The sequence below is a fragment of the Gigantopelta aegis genome, chromosome 13 (assembly GCF_016097555.1).
Source record: "Gigantopelta aegis isolate Gae_Host chromosome 13, Gae_host_genome, whole genome shotgun sequence".
Lineage (NCBI taxonomy): Eukaryota > Metazoa > Mollusca > Gastropoda > Neomphalida > Peltospiridae > Gigantopelta > Gigantopelta aegis.
Window position 1 is genome coordinate 24,030,268 of NC_054711.1, and position 22,225 is coordinate 24,052,492.

At 37.6% G+C, this 22,225-nt stretch overlaps 1 protein-coding gene across 1 annotated transcript in view; it reads left to right on the forward strand.

Annotated features, from left to right (window-relative positions):
- The window catches only part of LOC121387235 (titin-like), a 481,073-nt gene that overhangs the window by 14,350 nt on the left and 444,498 nt on the right, over window positions 1-22,225 (forward strand). The window contains exons 3-6 of the mRNA XM_041518261.1: window positions 7,506-7,568; window positions 16,337-16,542; window positions 17,345-17,443; window positions 21,062-21,175. Of these exons, the coding sequence (XP_041374195.1) occupies window positions 7,506-7,568; window positions 16,337-16,542; window positions 17,345-17,443; window positions 21,062-21,175 (482 nt within the window). The remainder of the gene's footprint in view (window positions 1-7,505; window positions 7,569-16,336; window positions 16,543-17,344; window positions 17,444-21,061; window positions 21,176-22,225) is intronic.

The following is a 22,225-nucleotide window of genomic DNA, read 5'->3' on the forward strand; positions in this document are numbered from 1 at the left end:
TCAACTTTGGACCACTTTTGTAAGGACTCTTCTAGTAATAAAGGGGTGGGACGTAGCCCAGTGGTAAAGCGTTCACTCGATGCGCGGTCGGTCTGGGATCAATCCCCGCCAGGGACCCATTGGGCTATTTCTCATTCCAGCCAGTGCACCACGACTGGTATATCAAAGGCCGTGGTATGTACTACCCTGTCTGTGGGATGGTGCATATAAAAGATCCCTTGCTGCTAATCGGAAAGAGTAGCCCATGAAGTGGCGACAGCGGGTTTCCTCTCTCAATATCTGTGGTCCTTAACCATATGTCCGACGCCATATAACCGTAAATAAAATGTGTTGAGTGTGTCGTTAAATAAAACATTCCTTTCCTTGGACCACCTTTGTAATAACTGTTCTAGTAATAAAGTTTGTTTTTGTTTATAGAGCAAATTGATTTATTAATTATTGGCTATTGGATGCCAAACACTTGGTAATTTTTACACATAGTCTTAGAGGAAACCCGCTACATCTTTCCATCAGTAGTGAGGGATCTTTTATATGCATCATCCCACAGACAGGATAGCACATACCATGGCCCTTGATATATCAGTCATGGTGCACTGGCTGGAATGAGAAGTAGCCCAATGAGCCCACAGAAAGTAATGTTTTATTTAACGACGCACTCAACACATTTTATTTACGGTTATATGGCGTCAGACATATGGTTCAGGACCACACAGATTTTGAGAGGAAACCACAGGCAGGATAGCACAAACCATGGCCTTTGTTGAACCAGTTATGGATCACTGGTCGGTGCAAGTGGTTTACACCTACCCATTGAGCCTTGCGGAGCACTCACTCAGGGTTTGGAGTCAGTATCTGGATTAAAAATCCCATGCCTCGACTGGGATCCGAACCCAGTACCTACCAGCCTGTAGACCGATGGCCTGCCACGACGCCACTGAGGCCAGTCCCTACAGATGGTGATCGATCCCTGACCGACTGCGCCTCAAGCAAGTGCTTTACAACTGGACTATGTCCCGTCCATTCTAGTAATACTAATATTGCTAGTAATGACATGGAAAGGGTTAATAATCAGGTGGAAAGAATGGGGCAGCTTACCAGGGCTCTAGAATACACCAAAGTCAAAAATATATTTATGCCCAAAACATGTGTGCCCAAAATATACAGTTAAATCCAAAATAACTCCCAAATTAAGTACAAACCTGCATGGTTAGGATGAATTTCACTAAATATTTTGCAGTAAAATTTTCCAGATTTGGAACAGTATCAGGGCTGGAAATTCTTAGGGAGCAGGCAGTAAATGCCGCCTAGAATGCATCATAGTATATGCTTTCTGAAAATCAGTTTTGTAGGCAGGTTTTGCTTTCTATGTTAAAGGGCCGACCCAGAATTTTTCCCCTCAGTATATATACATATTTAAATAAAATACATTTTTTTAATGCCTTAAAGTGCCCTATTCTATTTTTATAAACTGACCCCTCCCACCATTCTAGTTAGACTAAGTATTACCCTGGTGAACACTAATTTCCTCCCTTCGAGTTCCCACCACTCAATAACTGACACGGCACGGCCCTTACTTTATGTACTTAGGAGATAACGGGCTTCTCTCTCACCTGTGACACACCTGTAGATTTGTGAGATTAGGTCGATCGTAATAAACATGCTTTGTGTTTACAATCAACACTGAACGCTAATAATAAATGCAGGGATTGAAATTATTGGAAGAATGTACTTGACATTTGTGAAAATGATGTCATCAACATTATACATTTGTGTATAGATCTCTGATATAACGACATCTCGCTCCAACCAGTGCACCACAACTGGTATATTAAAGGATGTGGCATGTGCTGTCCTGTCTATGGGATGGTGCATATAAAAGATCCCTTGTTGCTAATTGAAAAGAGTAGCCCATGAAGTGGCGACAGCAGGTTTCCTTCCTCAATATCTGTGTGGTCCTTAACCATATGTCTGATGACCTATAGGTAGTACTATACCAAATAACTTCCGGCTGGGTCAAAGTTCGAGGTGCACCGAACTTTTGATAGAGAAGTGAACACCACAAGTCCTGTGATTGGTTATAAATGTGAGTGTGTTGGTTGTAAAAAATAATAGTTTCATCTGGGTAAAATAAATATGCAATTTTATTTCATCTAGTACCAATGTGTCAAGTAGCCTTGTGCTTGAAACATGTATGGGGTACCTGTAAAAAAAAGTACTAAAATTTTGTGCGAAACTAGGGTAGTCATAGACGCTACCCGTTATCTCAGAAACGAGCAGCTTGACCCCCATTTTTTTCTGATTCACTTTAAGTGTAAGGGGTGGTAGTATTTATATCCGTGGCGTTTATGTCGGTTGATACGTTGCAGGTAGGAGTTTTAGCCGCATATGTTACTATTGTCATCTATGGGATTTGATTTGGTAGTATACACCCTATAACCATAAATAAAATGTGTTGAGTGTGTCATTAAATAAAATATTTCCTTCCTTCATAATGTAGTGACATAGCCCAGTGGTAAAGTGCTCGCCTGAAGCGCGGTCGGTCTAGGATTGATCACTGTTGGTGGGCCCATTGGGCTATTTCTCATTCTATTGTCCATCCCATCCTCCTCCTAAAATGTTTTTTTTTGTAAATAATTTCAGTTTCGTTTAATATGACAAGAAAAGTATTTTTTTTGTGCAATTTAGAAAACAGTCGGCTCAGAAATAAATAACTTGTAGTCAATTCCATAGCATTAAAAAAAAGTGTTCCCTGTGGGACGGACTATAGACTGGTATATCAAAGGCCATGGTATGTGCTATCCTGTCTGTGGTATGGTGCAAATAAAAGATCCCGTGCTGCTAATGGAAAACAGTAGCGGGTTTCCTCTCCAAGTCTACATGTATATGTCAAAATAGCCAAATGTTTGACATTAAGTAGCCGATGATTAATAAATGCTCTAGTAGTGTCACTAAACAAAACCAACTTTTAACTGATGTAGCAGTCAAATAATAAGAAACACATCCCTGCCCCCTTCCCCTAAACACACACATAATATAAATCATGAAATATATTGTAGATGATAAACCTTTATTCTTATAACAAAGTGGAACAATTTACTAAACAATTACAATGTTATTTATAATTTTCAGGTCTAGTAATTGACCTACATGTACATATACTTGCATGTACCTCTTTACCTATGGTCAGTACTAAACATCGATTGCATGACAAATACAAACAAACTCCGTGTCTGTTGGTTAATTACAGTTTGTGAATAACAAAAAAATTAACACACTCACATGAGTGCCATAAGAAATTTATGGGACTCGTTTAGGAACTGTATAAAACCTCACACTCTTACAACACACCTCAGTGAATCCATTCAGCTGAGTGGTTTTTCTCTCGTTCCAACCAGTGCACCACAACTGGACAAAGGATGTGGTGTGTGTTTTTCTGTCTGTGGGAAAGTGCATATAAAAATACCTTGCTGCTAATGGAAAAATGTATCGGGTTTCCTGTGATGACTAAATATCAGAATTATCAAAAGTTTGTCATCCAATAGCCAATGATTAATTAACCAATGTGCTCTAGTGGTGTCATTAAACAAAACAAACTTCTTTTTTTCTCTCACAACAGTTCCCTACTGAGAAAAACAAATGTACGGTAACACCTCGGTGGTGTCGTGGTTAAACTATCTGGCTGGTAGGTACAGGGTTCGCAGCCCGGTACCGGCTCCAACCCAGAGCGAGTTCTTAACGGCTCAATGGGTAGGTGTAAGGCCACTACACCCTCTTCTCTCTCACTAACCACTAACAATTAACAACTAACCCACTGTCCTGGACAGGCAGCCCAGATAGCTGAGATGTGTGCCCAGGACAGCATGCTTGACCCTTAATTGGATATAAGCACGGAAATAAGTTGGAATGAAATGTAGACCAAATTTCAGTCAGTTTGATTAGCATCTTAATGTGTGTACATGAGTACAATGATATAATGTGAGATTGAATGTCAGTAACAAGGTCTCAACTTCCTAACACTATGGCTCTCTTGATGCGCGGTCGGAGTGGATCGATCCCCGTTGGTGGGTTATTTCTCGTTCCAGCCAGTGCACCATGACTGGTCTATCAAAGGCTGTGGTATGTACTATCCTGTCTGTGGGATGGTGCATATAAAAGATCCCTTGCTGCTAATCGAAAAGAGTAGCCCATGAAGTGGCGACAGCGGGTTTTCTCTCTCAATATCTGTGTGGTCCTTAACCATATGTCTGAACCAAATAACCATAAATAAAATGTGTTGAGTGCATTGTTAAATAAAATATTTCCTTCCTTAATATATGTGGAGGAGGGTTTTTGATTGCAGTCACTTCTTTTTTGGTTAGTGTTGGTTAAAAAGTTAGTTTGTTTTGTTTAATGACACCACTTGAGCACATTGATTTACCATTCATTGGCTGTTGGATGTCAGACATTTGGTAATTTTTACATATAGTCATAGAGAGTCGTGAAGTATTGGCTGGAACGAGAAATAGCCCAATGGAGCCATTGTTGGGGATCGATCCCAGACTGACTGCAGATCAAGTGAGCGCTTTACCACTGGGTTACGTCCCACCCATTATAGTGTTGGTATGATCCCGTATTTCTTTCAATCAGAGCATTTCATGTGGCTCAGTTGATCACCACGGAACATTTTGTTTTCAAGATATTGATTTGTGACAAGCCTGTTGGCTAATCAGGTGAAAATTGATTCGCAATTGAAGATTGACTAGCAAGTAGTACTTAAAAAGAAAAGGGTAGTGATTTGTGAAACTTGTATAGTGAATCACAATGCGATATTGAACAAACTGTTCTCTGTTCACACTCGTATAATAATCTGTGTATTATATATGAGTGATATCTCCTATAGTATTATATTATAACATATCAGTTATTAAAGTTAAACATTGTGTTCAATGACACCTTGAGAATACATAGAGGTTATTACTAGAGTGTGTTTCGGTATTGTCAATATCATATAGTAGGAATAAAAATTGTATTATGTGAGCTTCTGGTGAGCATAATACATTATTTTTATTCCTAATATATGATATTGACGATACTGAACAACAGGCGGGTAATAACAGCGATTTATCCAGGTGTTGTATGGTACTGAACATTGGCACCTTAACAAAAGCAAATGTCATAGAAAATTCTTAATTTCTTGGTTATAAACTCCCAATTATTCACCAATCTGATATAAAAATCTTATCATCATCAATATATACCATCTACAAATAAATCTACTTACCAGTTTAATTTTATTCACATCTAAGCTGAACAGACAAAAACAATTTCTCAGTTAACCATGCTGTTTACACTGGTACTCAGTGATTTGCTATTCTAAGTAACACACTGTAGATGTACGGTAATACAAACGGAAACATCAAATTAGTTTCCATTGCTGATAAAGTTAACATTTTGTAAAGAAATTGATCTAAACAATGCATCGATCTTCTCAGGCAGTACATACAAAAAGTGTGGTTCCTTATATTTTATTTACCTGCGAAAAACAGGATAGCACTTGTCATTTGAGATAATTAAATAATGTGAATATTTTTGTAATTATTTATTATTATTATTATTATATATCATCATCATCATCATCATCATCATCATCATTATTATTAGCATTATTATTATTATTATTGTTATATATATATATATTTTTATTATTATATATCTATATTTTTTAAATATGTATATTAGCAACACCCAGTTTTGCAGTTTTTTTAACAGTACACTAAATAATGTATATTAATTTATTTGAAATAGTTCATGGTATTTACACTTGTTAATAAACATATTACAAATTGCATGTTAATAATTAGACATATTGGGGTGGTGTGTTTGTTTACTTTCTAGTATTTTTGGTACAGATTTATACAGAATATACATAAGTAGGGCTAGTACATTTTTAAGCATGGCTAGTGGATTTTAAAAATCACTGATCGCATGGCCAGTGTATTTTTAGAAGATTCTAGAAACCCTGCACTGGCTCCCAAACAGCTGTTACTGTAACCCAATGCATGTGTAATAACACAAACCGTGACTAGTGTTTTAATAGATAATCTTGTAATAATATATCATTATGTAGACATTTGGCATGCCAATCCACACTGATACACAAGTACATGTAATAGCCACTATGGTATTGTGAAATGTTATTTTACAGTTATTTAATAAGTTAAAACTTTAAATTGGTATGTGCATGTGACTGCACAGCCAGATTTAGACCTTGGGGGGCCCGGGGCACTTCAGGTTCGAGGGCCCCTCAACATAGAAATTAAATTACATGAAAAAAAAAAAAATTAACTTTTTTTTTATAATTATTACATTTTTTTTTTATAAAGGAAGTCCTTAGTCTTGGGGGCCGGCCCTCTGGCAGGGGGGCCTGGGGAAATTGCCCCCTTTGCCCCCTTATAAATCCGTCACTGTGTGTCTGCTATATCTGCTGAACTGTGAACATTGATATTAAAGGTAGTTCACACTGAAAACTTCAGTTTCTCTTCATGTCATTTTAAGTGAATAAGTGAATAAGTGTAACTTTTAACAGTTATGTGGGAGTTGAATCAAAGAAATTTAATAACAGCAGGCATCTTAATTATATAACTAAAAATCAGTTAAAGTTTGTTTTGTTTAATGACACGACTTGAGCATATATTAATTAATTAATCATCGGCTATTGAATGTCAAACATTTGGTAATTCTGACACGTATTCATCAGTGGAAACCACTACATTTTTCTAATGCAGCAAGAGATCTTTTATAATCACTTTCCCCACAGACAAGAAATCACATACCACGGCCATTGACCAGTTGTGGTGCACTGGTTGGAACAAGAAAAACCTAATCTGTTGAATGGATTCACTGAGGTGGTTCGATCCTGCAATGCAAGCACCCCAATTATGACTAAAATCATGCTAATTTTCCCAATCCGATCAGCCATGGATAGATAAATCCCAGAATAATTTCTTTATCATATAATCTCAAGCTGAATACAACATATTTCTTAGTGCGTGATTTTGAGGAGAGTTCGTGAGCCCGAGGCTCGCAAAAATCATATAGGACTCTCTAGCTTGGCTAGCATACGAGCCCGCATGTCTCATAAACATTTATGCAAATTACATTGATTGTTAGAAATGACACAGTCAACATATATCTCAAAATCCTGGGAAACCACAGTCTTGAATAGCAATCGTTTCCATGGTTTCATGCAAAACATTTAGTGTATACTCTGTTCTACTGGAGACAAGTGGTAGGGCTATAGCAGCAAATCTTTTATATGCACCATCCCATAGACATGATGGCACATACCACGGCCTTTGATGTACCAGTCGTGGTGCACTGGCTGGAGCGAGAAACAGCCCAATGGGTCCACCGACAGGGATCGATCCCAGATGAGGAGAATGAAATATCATGATTTATCAGTTTGAATATAATATAAGTTATTTATATATACACATGATGTAATAATGTATCTTACTGTATTGCAGGAAGAGGTATTGAAGCGTCTGAGATTTTCAATGTCCTACAGAAGGGGCTTCTCATCTTATCAGGTAACTGTCTTTGTCATGTTCATGCACACAGTTCACTGTGGAAACACCTCCAAACAGTTAAACTAAAAAGACTGAGTTGATATCTTCTTCTTGTTAAATTACTCTGGAAATTCAGTTTTTGAAAGTATCGGGCATTAGAGTCTGTTTTGTTTAACAACACCACCAGAGCATCTTGATTTATTAATCATCGGCTATCGGATGTCAAACATATGGTCATTTTGACACAGTCATAGAGAAGAAACCTGTTACATTTTTCCATTAGTAGCAAGGTATCTTTTATATGCATCATCTCACAGATAGGATAGCACATACCACAGCCTTTGATGTACCAGTCGTGGTGCACTGGCTGGAGCAAGAAATAACCCAATGGGTCCACTGGCGGGGATCGATCCCAGACTGACCGCGCATCAAGCGAGACATTAGAGGGACAGACTATAGCAATGTTAGCTTGAAAATTTGAACTTTGTTTTGTTTAACGACACCACTAGAGCACATTGATTTATTAATCATCGGCTATTGGATGTTAAACATTTGGTAATTTTTGACATACAGTTTTGAAGAGGAAACCTGCTACATTTTTCCATTAGTGCACGGGATCTTTTATATGCATCATCCCACAGACAGGATAGCACATACCACAGCCTTTGAAATACCAGTCGTGGTGCACTGGCTAGAGAGAGAAATAGCCCAGTGGGCCCACTGACAGGGATCGATCCTAAAGCGACTGTGCATCAAGCGAGCGTTTTACCACTGATCTACGTGTTACCTTTGTTTGCTTGAGGTGAGATAATCCCATTTGTGGTCTCAATCTTATACATATATATATATATATATTTATACTGACATCTATATTGCCCTGGCTGCATATACATTGATGTGTTCATTTGGTGCTCATGAATGTTGTGAATTCATAAGTTCCGGGTGGGACGTAGCCCAGTGGTAAAGCGGTCATTTGATGCATGGTCGGTCTGAGGTCAATCCCCGTTGGTGGGCCCATTGGGCTATTTCTCGTTCCAGCCAATGCACCACGACTGATATATCAAAGGCCGTGGTATATCCCTGTCTGTGGGATGGTAATCGAAAAGAGTAGCCCATGAAGTGGCGACAGCGGGTTTCCTCTCTCAATAGCTGTGAGGTACTTAACCATATGTCTGATGCCATATATTCGTAAATAAAATGTGTAAAGTGTGTCATTAAATAAAAACATATCCTTCCTTCCTTCACAATTCCAGATTGTGAACACGACTTCACCAAGTGGAGATCGGTCAGAGGATTTATAGACAATCTGCACTGTCACTCCAATCTCACACACCCCGAACTCATGAGTGCATGAATGATTTTGTGTTTGTTCTGCCATTTTTCCCATGAGTTGTGAAGATTGTGACAGAAAATCCTACCCCAGTTTACAAGTTGTGTTCAAGGGTTATTTCACCAAATGAATGCTCTTCACAATTTGGCTGTGGTATGTACTATCCTGTCTGTAGGATGGTGCAGATAAAAGATGCCATGCTACCAATCGAAAAGAGTAGCTTATGAAGTGGCGACAGCGGGTTTCCTCTCTGAATATCTGTGTGGTCCTTAACCATATGTCCGACACCATATAACCATAAATAAAATGTGTTGAGTGTGTCATTAAATAAAACATTTCCTTCAGTACATACATACGTGTCTATATATCTCTACTTCTCTTCCAAAATCATTTCGTTTCAATTTAAATTATTTCCATTCTTCTAATATATGCAATTAAGATTTCAGTTGTCATTTTCCAAAGCTATCTTGGCTGTCTGTCTAGGAAAGGGACTAATGACTGGTCTTTTGTGGTTAATCAGAAAGAAATCTGTGTAGATTGAGGCTTTACACCTCCCAGTGAACTGTTAAAACTCACTCTGGATAGCAGCCAGTACTGGGATATGAACCTAGTACCTACCAGCCATGAGGCTGATGGTTCATCACTACACCGCTGAGGCCGTTACCATGTTTGAACCTTGACGGACCGGCCTCGGTGGCGCATCAGACCACAGGCTGGTAGGTACAGGGTACGCAGCCCGGTACCGGTTCTCACCCAGAGCGAGTTTTAACAACTCAATGGGTAGGTGCAAGACCACTACACCCTTTTCTCTCTCACTAACAACTAACCCACTGTCCTAGACAGACAGCCCAGATAGCTGAGGTGTGTGCCCAGGGCTGTGTGCTTGAACCTTAATTAACCTTATGTCCGATGGCTTAACCATGATGCCACTGAGGCTGGTACTAAATAGTTAAAGTTGCCAGGGGCCTAATTCACTAAACTCTCGCAACTTTGCGATCTCACAGTGCAATGCTAAAAGACTTGCAAAGAGGATGCTTTGTTGTCTAGCAGAGCCTAAGAGACCTTTGTGAATTAGGCCCCAGGGGTCTAATTCACTAAACTCTCACAACTTTGCGATCTCGCAGTGCAATGCTAAAAGACTTGCAAAGAGGATGCTTTGTTGTCTAGCAGAGCCTAAGAGAGCTTTGTGAATTAGGCCCCAGGGGTCTAATTCACTAACTCTCGCAACTTTGTGATCTCGCAGTGCAATGCTAAAAGACTTGCAAAGAGGATGCTTTGTTGTCTAGCAGAGCCTAAGAGACCTTTGTGAATTAGGCCCCAGGGTAGGAACCAGTACGTACCACTGCACCACTGTGGCCATTATCAGGTTTGCCAGGATTTTATTCAGGGTTCCATATTTGATGGGATTTGGAAAATTAGTGTAAGTAAATCGTACTTGGGATATATTTTTAGGCCACTGAATAATACAGTACACCACTGTTAAATCAATTTATTACAACAGATGTAATTAAATATATACCGGCAGTGATACAAATAAGTAGAATTTGTTACTAAAGTAGTGTCGGAAATAGAATAAACATGATTTTCGTCCATTATTTCTTTCATATTAAACTGACAAGTAAATATTTTGTAAATATATATTTTGTAAATGTTTAAGTATACTCTACCTAATTTAGCATTGACTTGTTTGGGTTCTCATTGATGTACAAGGTGGTATTTATTCTTGATATTAAAAGAAAGATGTCGGTAAACAGGTGATTTGTGCACTTTATTGGAACAGACTATAACACATTTTGATCGACATGTGTCAATTTCATTGCTGTTGCAATATGTGAGGGACTGTCTCTGATTACGGTTTACCTCTATCCCACTCCAAAACAAAGTAGTTGTAGACTTTTATAAGTAACATTTGAGCAAAACTGTCACGAACCATTCTAAGTGTGTGATCTATTATACAGGTATTAAAGGTGCTATCTCAGTTTTGCATAATGACAGCTATTGCAATTTTTTTTAAATTAAATTTTGCTTTAAAATTTAAAGACTACACCTTCAGCTATATGCCCACAAATGATTGTAATAAAATAGTTTTATCTACTAGTAGAAAATAATTTTTTATTGGAGAATCGTTATCACAAACATGCTCACATTTAATTACTACCTTTAAGTGGATGCAAGATTAGTGTAAATTTCTAATGTACTTATTTTGAATTTATATTCACTAAATATGCTGGTGTTAATTACTAATGTATACTGCAATTCAAAATACTCAGTTAACTTGCAGTTTTAAATTAAAAGTTTGTTTAAGGGTAAATGAAATTGATACATGTCGATCCAAATTTGATAGGTATAGTACCATTAAATAGATATTTACAAAATATTTACATGTCAGTTTAATATGAAAGAAATAATCAACGAAAATAATTTTTATTCTATTTCCGACACTACTTTAGTCCACTGGATAAGTACATCTAGAAATCTACTTGTCCACCAATATTTTCATTTGTCCAAATGAGTTGTTAGTTTTATTTATTGGGATTTTTTTGCATAGAAACTGGGAATGTTTAGTACAGAAATTGGGAATGTTTAGTGCCACTTTCATTTTGAAAGGGGCCTGCCTATATGTTTGGACCCACAGAATGCCTGGATAAATTCCTGGTTTGATCTGTTACAAACTCGGTGTGTGCTGCCCTGGCTACTGGTTAAGCCTCTGTAGATTATTTTGTTTTCCTAAATGAGCTCTGCTGGATGTTGTTGTGTTGATAACTGTTACAAACTCGGTGTGTGCTGCCCTGGCTACTGGTGAAGTCTGTAGATTATTTTGTTTTCCTAAATGAGCTCTGCTGGATGTTGTTGTGTTGATAACTGTTACAAACTCGGTGTGTGCTGCCCTGGCTACTGGTGAAGCCTCTGTAGATTATTTTGTTTTTCTAAATGAGCTCTGCTGGATGTTGTTGTGTTGGTAACTGTTACAAACTCGGTGTGTGCTGCCCTGGCTACTGGTGAAGCCTGTAGATTATTTTGTTTTCCTAAATGAGCTCTGCTGGATGTTGTTGTGTTGGTAACTGTTACAAACTCGGTGTGTGCTGCCCTGGCTACTGGTGAAGCCTCTGTAGATTATTTTGTTTTCCTAAATGAGCTCTGCTGGATGTTGTTGTGTTGATAACTGTTACAAACTCGGTGTGTGCTGCCCTGGCTACTGGTGAAGTCTGTAGATTATTTTGTTTTCCTAAATGAGCTCTGCTGGATGTTGTTGTGTTGATAACTGTTACAAACTCGGTGTGTGCTGCCCTGGCTACTGGTGAAGCCTCTGTAGATTATTTTGTTTTCCTAAATGAGCTCTGCTGGATGTTGTTGTGTTGGTAACTGTTACAAACTCGGTGTGTGCTGCCCTGGCTACTGGTGAAGTCTGTAGATTATTTTGTTTTCCTAAATGAGCTCTGCTGGATGTTGTTGTGTTGATAACTGTTACAAACTCGGTGTGTGCTGCCCTGGCTACTGGTGAAGTCTGTAGATTATTTTGTTTTCCTAAATGAGCTCTGCTGGATGTTGTTGCGTTGATAACTGTTACAAACTCGGTGTGTGCTGCCCTGGCTACTGGTGAAGCCTCTGTAGATTATTTTGTTTTCCTAAATGAGCTCTGCTGGATGTTGTTGTGTTGGTAACTGTTACAAACTCGGTGTGTGCTGCCCTGGCTACTGGTGAAGCCTGTAGATTATTTTGTTTTCCTAAATGAGCTCTGCTGGATGTTGTTGTGTTGGTAACTGTTACAAACTCGGTGTGTGCTGCCCTGGCTACTGGTGAAGCCTCTGTAGATTATTTTGTTTTCCTAAATAAGCTCTGCTGGATGTTGTTGTGTTGATAACTGTTACAAACTCGGTGTGTGCTGCCCTGGCTACTGGTGAAGTCTGTAGATTATTTTGTTTTCCTAAATGAGCTCTGCTGGATGTTGTTGTGGTGATAACTGTTACAAACTCGGTGTGTGCTGCCCTGGCTACTGGTGAAGCCTGTAGATTATTTTGTTTTCCTAAATGAGCTCTGCTGGATGTTGTTGTGTTGATAACTGTTACAAACTCGGTGTGTGCTGCCCTGGCTACTGGTGAAGCCTCTGTAGATTATTTTGTTTTCCTAAATGAGCTCTGCTGGATGTTGTTGTGTTGATAACTGTTACAAACTCGGTGTGTGCTGCCCTGGCTACTGGTGAAGCCTCTGTAGATTATTTTGTTTTCCTAAATGAGCTCTGCTGGATGTTGTTGTGTTGATAACTGTTACAAACTCGGTGTGTGCTGCCCTGGCTACTGGTGAAGCCTCTGTAGATTATTTTGTTTTCCTAAATGAGCTCTGCTGGATGTTGTTGTGTTGATAACTGTTACAAACTCGGTGTGTGCTGCCCTGGCTACTGGTGAAGCCTCTGTAGATTATTTTGTTTTCCTAAATGAGCTCTGCTGGATGTTGTTGTGTTAATAACTGTTACAAACTCGGTGTGTGCTGCCCTGGCTACTGGTGAAGCTTCTGTAGATTATTTTGTTTTCCTAAATGAGCTCTGCTGGATGTTGTTGTGTTAATAACTGTTACAAACTCGGTATGTGCTGCCCTGGCTACTGGTGAAGCTTCTGTAGATTATTTTGTTTTCCTAAATGAGCTCTGCTGGATGTTGTTGCGTTGATAACTGTTACAAACTCGGTGTGTGCTGCCCTGGCTACTGGTGAAGCCTCTGTAGATTATTTTGTTTTTCTAAATGAAAGAGAGAAATGTTTTATTTAATGATGCATTCAACACATTTTATTTACGGTTATATGGCGTCGGACATATGTTTAAGGACCACACAGATATTGAGGGAGGAAACCCGCTGTCACCACTTTATGGGCTATTCTTTTCAATTAGCAGTAAGGGATCTTTTATATGCACCATCCCACAAACAGGATAACACATACCATGGCCTTTGATATACCAGTCGTGGTGCACTGGCTGGAGCGAGAAATAACCCAATGGGCCCACCAATGGGGATTGATCCTAAACCGACCACACATCAAGTGAACACTTTACCACTGGGCTACATCCCACCCCTTGGACCCACAGAATGCCTGGATAAATTTCTGGTTTGACCGGTTACAAACTTGGTGTGTGCTGCCCTGGCTACTGGTGAAGTCTGTAGATTATTTTGTTTTCCTAAATGAGCTCTGCTGGATGTTGTTGTGTTAATAACTGTTACAAACTCGGTGTGTGCTGCCCTGGCTACTGGTAAAGTCTGTAGATTATTTTGTGTTCCTAAATGAGCTCTGCTGGATGTTGTTGTGTTGATAACTGTTACTGGTCTTTTGTCTGGGTGATTATCAGTCTCGACAATAAATTATCCATTAAGTGGCATTTGGTTTTCCCCAATAATCAATTCTTTCATTTAGCTAGCTGTAAGGCCTTAAGAACTAAACGCTGTAACACCCACTGACAATAGCACACCACATTCATCCATTTCTCCAATCATTTGTTCAGTCATTTGTTCATTCATTCTTTTATTCATTTGTTCGTTCATTTGTTCGTTCTTTCTTTCATCATTCGTTCTTTCTTTCATCATTCGTTCTTTCATTCTTTCTTTCTTTCTTTCTTTCTGTCTTTCTTTCTTTCTTTCCTTCATTCTTTTTAACAGCAAGTCATTCAATGATTCTTTAAGTGATTCTTTCATTTATTTGTTTGTTCATTCATTCGTTCGTTCGTTCATTCTTTCTTTTTTTTCATCATTCTTTCTTTCTTTTTAACTTGATTTACCTGCTTACATGTGTAAAAATGCATGCCGTCCTAAGTATATAACTGAGATAATCTGGTATGCCTGTCTAGAACAGTGGGCTAATGGTTAAATGTTGGTGTAATGGCTTTACACTCCCCTACCACCCCCTACCACCCCCTACCCCCCCCACCCCCCCCCCCCCCCCCCCACAGACACACACACTGAGCTGTTAAAATGCACTTTGGGTGGGTTCAAGCACACACAGCTTTCTCGTGTCTATATCCATTCCAGGTTTAGGCATGTCAGTCCTGTGTAGACTGTCTGTTCAGGACAGATGTAAATAGTGTTAGTGGTTATTGACAGAAAAGTTAGTGCATTGACATCTGTCTCTCTCTCCTCTTTCCCCCCCCCCCCCCTCCCCCAAAAAAGAATACACACACAAATTGACCTTATAAAATAAAAAAACACCATTCTTGAGTTGGAGCCCTTACCAGGATGTGAACCCATTACCTGCCAGCCTTAAGTCTGATGGTTTGACCACTTCACCACTGTTGCAGATGAGACGCCACAGCCAATGCTGTACATTTGTATTTTCAAGGCTTTAGATTGCACCGAAAGTCAAGGTGATAAACAAAATGTGCAAGCCCAAATTGAATATAAACATTGCTAACCTCAAAACATTTTACCTCAAAACCACTGAAGTCTTAATAAGCTGTAATTAGATTGAAATAACTTGATCCAATCTGATAATATTTTAACATGCTCATATACCACAAGGGTTTCGAGCATGTTCGCCCCAGGGTTCGGCCTCTGGAGGCCAGGGGCCCAACTCGGGGCAGAAAATAACTTGAAATGCATTTCTGAATATCAGCAATGTTGTTAACAGATTGTTAATAACATTACTATACTAGTTAACACGATCTCAGAAGGAAGGATATGTCTTTATAAAGCTATTCAGTTATGCAATATAATTTGTATTGGTTGAATACTAAAAGGTTCTATGCAGCCGAATAATATGCAGATAGCCAATTTATGCTATGAACCGATATGCAATAAAGTGGATTCGACTGTATAAATTAAAGTTGATCAGTTGTTACCGGGTGATTATAACCAATGATCGATTATAAAATTTCAACCAATGCCCATCACTACGTGATTTACTTTTTCTTTTAAAATTTATGTTTGTCTGTTTCCCTGTCTGTCTGTCTGTCTGTCTGTCTGTCTGTGTGTCTATTTTATTTATTTATTTATTTATTTAATTGTGTTTATTTTATATATATATATATATTTATTTATTTATTTAATTGTATTTATTTTATTTATTTATTTATTTAATTGTGTTTATTTTATATATATATTTATTTATTTAATTGTATTTATTTTATTTATTTATTTATTTGTATTCATTCATTCCTTCATTCATTCCTTTATTCCTTCATTCATAAATTCATTCATTTCAACTTATTTGTGTACTTATATCCAATTAAGTTTCAAACATGCCATCGTGGGCACACACCTCAGCTATCTGGGCTGTCTGTCGAGGACAGTGGGTTAGTTATTAGTGGTTAGTGAGAGAGAAGAGGATGTACATATAGTGGCCTTACACCTACCCAACTCGCTTTGGGTGGGAACCAGTACCAGGCTGTGAATGTAGTACCTTCCAGCCTTATGTCCGAAGCATAATCATAACACCACCGAATCCGGTATTGATTTATTGATTTATTGATCTCTTTGTTTAAGGTGGTCATGACCCACAGGGAGGCCCGCTGATCACGTTTCCAGCCAATGGGAAGCGAGGAGACTTCTCGCCACAGGACATCACCATGTGTTTGAAGTACCTCGCCCAGGTCCCCAGCGAGGAGTACAAGAGAAGGGGCTTCTCAGTGGTGATTGACAGCCGAGATGGATCATGGTCCAACTTGGTCACAGTTCTTGGATGTTTGAAGGTTTGTAATTAAGTTTATTAGTTGTTATTAAAAGTTTTAGTAACACTGGTATACACTGTAGCATGTGAATTAAAAACAAATACTACAGAAGAATTAAAAATCTATGTTCAATATGATATTTTATTACCTATATGGACAGTGAGATGCAGGTGAATATATTTTCTGTCTTTCTCTAGGGAAAGATAGAAGCTATCTTTCCCCGCTGATGTCATGACGTTAGTTTGGTGACGTCATCGGTTTCCTCGACTGTCAAGTCTCTCATTGATGAGATTTTACAAACAACAGTGAATGTTCTTGCTCTAAATTGATTTCTTTGTAGTTCATTCACTTCCCACTAGAAACGTCAGTTCATTACGGATGTGACCTCCCTTGCTTACATTTGATTTGTGTACCTAAAGATAGCTTTTGACGTCATTGCTTTTCATTCGTGACGTCATCAGTTTCCTCAGACTTTCTCGTCTTGTATATTATATAGTTTGTGTCATGTAAGAAGTTTAAAGTTTTAAGTTTCTAAACTATTTACACTATGGGTAATAAATACAATAACCCACTCGATACTCGGAATTAGGATTATCTGTCCCTCGTAAACATTAATTTCACTCAGGACAGATAATCCGTAATTCCTTGTAACTTGTAAGTTATTGTCTATATCGTTAAATGGCTCCCCTTAATCTAAGTTACGGAAATAATTAATCACTCCCATCTATTTTTTGACAGTTTGGTCTGATCTACTGTAATACAGTAAACTACAATGTATTTATTTTGATAGTTAACTTACTGTGTTGTTTGATTTATTTTCCAGCAGTCACTAGGGGAGTACTTGAAGCAGGTGTTTGTCATTCAGACAGACTATGACCGAAGATCCAGTCTGAAACGAGAGAAACCCAGTGTTAACATAGAGGTGAGTTATAGCCAAACATATACAAACAACACCACTAGAGCACATTGATTTATTAATCATCGGCATTAGGAAAAAAAAGAAAGAAATGTTTTAGTTAACAATGCACTCAACACATTTTATTTATGGTTATATGGTGTCAAACATATGGTGAAGGACCACACAGATAATAAGAGAGGAAACCCACTGTCGCCACTTCATGGGCTACGCTTTTTGATTAGCAGCAAGGGATCTTTCATATGCACCATCCCACAGACAGGGTAGTACAAACCACGGCCTTTGATATACCAGTCATGCACTGGCTGGAACGAGAAATAGCCCAATGGGCCCACTGATGGGTATCGATCTCAGACCGACCGTGCATCGAGCGAGCACTGTACCACTGGGCTATGTCCGGCCCCCTCAGTATGTACAGAATTAAAAGTTTGTTTTGTTTAATGACACCACTAGAGCACATTGATATATTAATCATTGGCTATTGGATGTCAAACATTTGGTAAATTTGACATTATAGTCTAAGAGAGGAAAAGTTAAAGTTTGTTTTGTTTAACAACATCACTAGAGCATGTTGGCTATATAAGTCTTGATATAAAAAATTTGGTAATTCTGATATAATCTTCATCTAGTTTATTTTGTTTAACAACAACACTAGAGCACATTCATTTAATAATCATTGGCTATTGGATGTCAAACACTTGGTAATTCTGACATATAGTCTTAGAGATGAAACCTGCTACATTTTTTCATTAGAAGCAAGGCATCTTTTATGTGCACCATTTCACAGACAGGATAGCACATACCATGGCCTTTGAGATACCAGTCGTGGTGTACTGGCTGGAATGAGAAATAGCCCAATGGGTCCACCAACGGGAATCGATCCCAGACCGACCGCTCATCAGGCGAGTCAGGTCTCACTTTGTACATTGTGAAATGTGCTTTACCACTGGGCTACGTCACACCCAGTGTGTTTATTCATTAAATTCTGATATCACACCTAGAACCAGGTTTTTATTGCATCTGTATCATTTCTTGTCCTCAGTGTGTTTATTCATTAAATTCTGATATCACACCTAGAGCCTGGTTTTTATTGCAACTGTATCATTTCTTGTCCTCAGTGTGTTTATTCATTAAATTCTGATATCACACCTAAAGCCTGGTTTATTCATTAACTTCTGATATCACACCTAAAGCCTGGTTTTTATTGCAAATGTATCATTTCTTGTCCTCAGTGTGTTTATTCATTAAATTCTGATATCACACCTAGAACCAGGTTTTTATTGCATCTGTATCATTTCTTGTCCTCGGTGTGTTTATTCATTAAATTCTGATATCACACCTAAAACCAGGTTTTTATTGCATCTGTATCATTTCTTGTCCTCGGTGTGTTTATTCATTAAATTCTGATATCACACTTAAAACCAGGTTTTTATTGCATCTGTATCATTTCTTGTCCTCGGTGTGTTTATTCATTAAATTCTGATATCACACCTAAAGCCTGGTTTTTATTGCAACTGTATCATTTCTTGTCCTCAGTGTGTTTATTCATTAAATTCTGATATCACACTTGTTTTTATTCATCTAAATGTCTGATAAATCTGATATCACACCTAAAGCCTGGTTTTTATTGCAACTGTATCATTTCTTGTCCTCAGTGTGTTTATTCATTAAATTCTGATATCACACCTCAAGCCTGGTTTATTCATTAACTTCTGATATCACACCTAAAGCCTGGTTTTTATTGCAACTGTATCATTTCTTGTCCTCAGTGTGTTTATTCATTAAATTCTGATATCACACCTAAAACCAGATTTTTATTGCATCTGTATAATTTCTTGTCCTTTATGTGTTTATTCATTAAATTCTGATATCACACCTAAAACCTGGTTTTTATTGCATCTGTATCATTCCTTGTCATTGGTGTGTTTATTCATTACATTCTGATAACACACCTAAAAAGAGATTTTTATTGCAACTGTATCATTTCTTGTCATTGGTGTGTTTATTCATTACATTCTGATAACACACCTAAAAAGAAATTTTTATTGCATCTATATCATCCCTTGTCATTGGTGTGTTTATTCATTACATTCTGATAACACACCTAAAAAGAGATTTTTATTGCATCTGTATCATTTCTTGTCCTCAGTGTGTTTATTCATTAAATTCTGATATCACACCTAGAGCCTGGTTTTTATTGCAACTGTATCATTTCTTGTCCTCAGTGTGTTTATTCATTAAATTCTGATATCACACCTAAAGCCTGGTTTATTCATTAACTTCTGATATCACACCTAAAGCCTGGTTTTTATTGCAAATGTATCATTTCTTTTCCTCAGTGTGTTTATTCATTAAATTCTGATATCACACCTAGAACCAGGTTTTTATTGCATCTGTATCATTTCTTGTCCTCAGTGTGTTTATTAATTGAATTCTGATATCACACCTAAAACCAGATTTTTCTTGCATCTGTATAATTTCTTGTCCTTTGTGTGTTTATTCATTAAATTGTGATATCACACCTAAAGCCTGGTTTATTCATTAAATTCTGATATCACACCTAAAGCCTGGTTTTTATTCATTAAATTCTGATATCACACCTAAAACCTGGTTTTTATTGCATCTGTATCATTCCTTGTCATTGGTGTGTTTATTCATTACATTCTGATAACACACCTAAAAAGAGATTTTTATTGCAACTGTATCATTTCTTATCATTGGTGTGTTTATTCATTACATTCTGATAACACACCTAAAAAGAGATTTTTATTGCATCTATATCATTCCTTGTCATTGGTGTGTTTATTCATTACATTCTGATAACACACCTAAAAAGAGATTTTTATTGCAACTGTATCATTTCTTGTCCTCAGTGTGTTTATTAATTGAATTCTGATATCACACCTAAAACCAGATTTTTCTTGCATCTGTATAATTTCTTGTCCTTTATGTGTTTATTCATTAAATTCTGATACCACACCTAAAACCTGGTTTTTATTGCAAATGTATAATTTCTTGTCCTTTGTGTGTTTATTAATTAAATTCTGATATCACACCTTAAACCTGGTTTTTATTGCAACTGTATCATTTCTTGTCCTTTGTGTGTTTATTAATTAAATTTTGATATCACACTCTGGTTTTTATTGCAAATGTATCATTTCTTGTCCTTTGTGTGTTTATTAATTAAATTCTGATATCACACCTTAAACCTGGTTTTTATTGCAAATGTATCATTTCTTGTCCTTTGTGTGTTTATTAATTAAATTCTGATATCACACCTAAAACGAGATTTTTATTGGAACTGTATCATTTTTTGTCCGTGGTGTGATTATTAATTAAATTCTGATATCACACCTAAAAAGAGGTGTTTATTGCAACTGTATCATTCCTTGTCATTGGTGTGTTTATTCATTACATTCTGATATCAAACCTTAAACCTGGTTTTTATTGCAACTGTATCATTTCTTGTCCACAGTGTGTTTATTAATTAAATTCTGATATCACACTTAAAAAGAGGTGTTTATTGCAACTGTATCATTCCTTGTCATTGGTGTGTTTATTCATTACATTCTGATATTACACCTTAAAAGAGGGGTTTTATTGAAACTGTTTGTGTCATTTCAGCCTCAATTCATCTCCATAGAGCAACTACATACCAAGATTGACAAGATTCAGCTCACCTCTGACGTCGGAGGTTATCTCTCGTACAACAATGCTGCCTGGCTGCAAAACAGACTGGTATGTTTATTACTTACAAAACAGACTGGTATGTTTATTACTGACAAAACAGACTGATAGAATATCAGGTTACTATGGTTTCATCTTATCAGGGCATTTGTTCCACCCACTGTCATGTGCAGAATTCATTTCCTAATGACCTGATAAATATTACAGTGCCGAAGTTATCATGCTAGTGACTTTGAATTATAACATGGGTGTTATCGGGTGACAGGTAGTAGGATTGCATGATAAAACTGTCTGAACTTCCATTGAGCTCTGTCTTGTATAGGGTTACATTTTGTGAGACCACTCTTAGGAATGACAGTCAGGGAGTTGGCTCTCACTAATTTGGACACAGCGGGGACTTTGGTCTTTTCTGAGTGCAGGAATGGTGTTTTTTGTTCAGTACTGGCATTAACAGCTGCTGGAGAATTGTCAGTATTCAGAAATGAATTTCGAGTTATTTTAATCTAATTAAACTTAACGTTTCAGTGGTTTTGAGGGGAAATATTATGAGGTTAGCATATTTATACTTAATGTGGGCGTGACTTTAATGCAGTCTAAAGCCCTGAGAATGAATGAATGAATGAATGAATGAATGAATCTTTAATGACACCCCAGCATGAAAACTACATCGGCTATTGGGTGTCAAACTATGGTAAAAATCATTGACAGTGCTACGGACAATTTTTCAAGGATGTTTTTTGTCCTGTGGAGTGGCAGTCGTTGTATAGATGTAATCAGCTGATAAACACTGTAAGTTATCTTGCAACCACTGTTTCTATTGACAGATTACAATGACGAATCAAGCAAAGTCATATTCATATAGCAGCAGGATATGACTTTAGATGTCACGCATAGCTATATTACAAAATAGCTCATTTGACCTCTAGGTCATCGTACAATGCAGCTGAAATTACAGAAATAATAGCTTTTCCCCTTAATGTTTACAGTCTGCAGGGTAAAGATAATAACTACCATATATCACTGTGTATTAGCCGACTCTGTGGATAAGCCGACCTCTTAGTTTGTCCCTCAGTTATCTGGTACAAAAAGGATGGTATGATG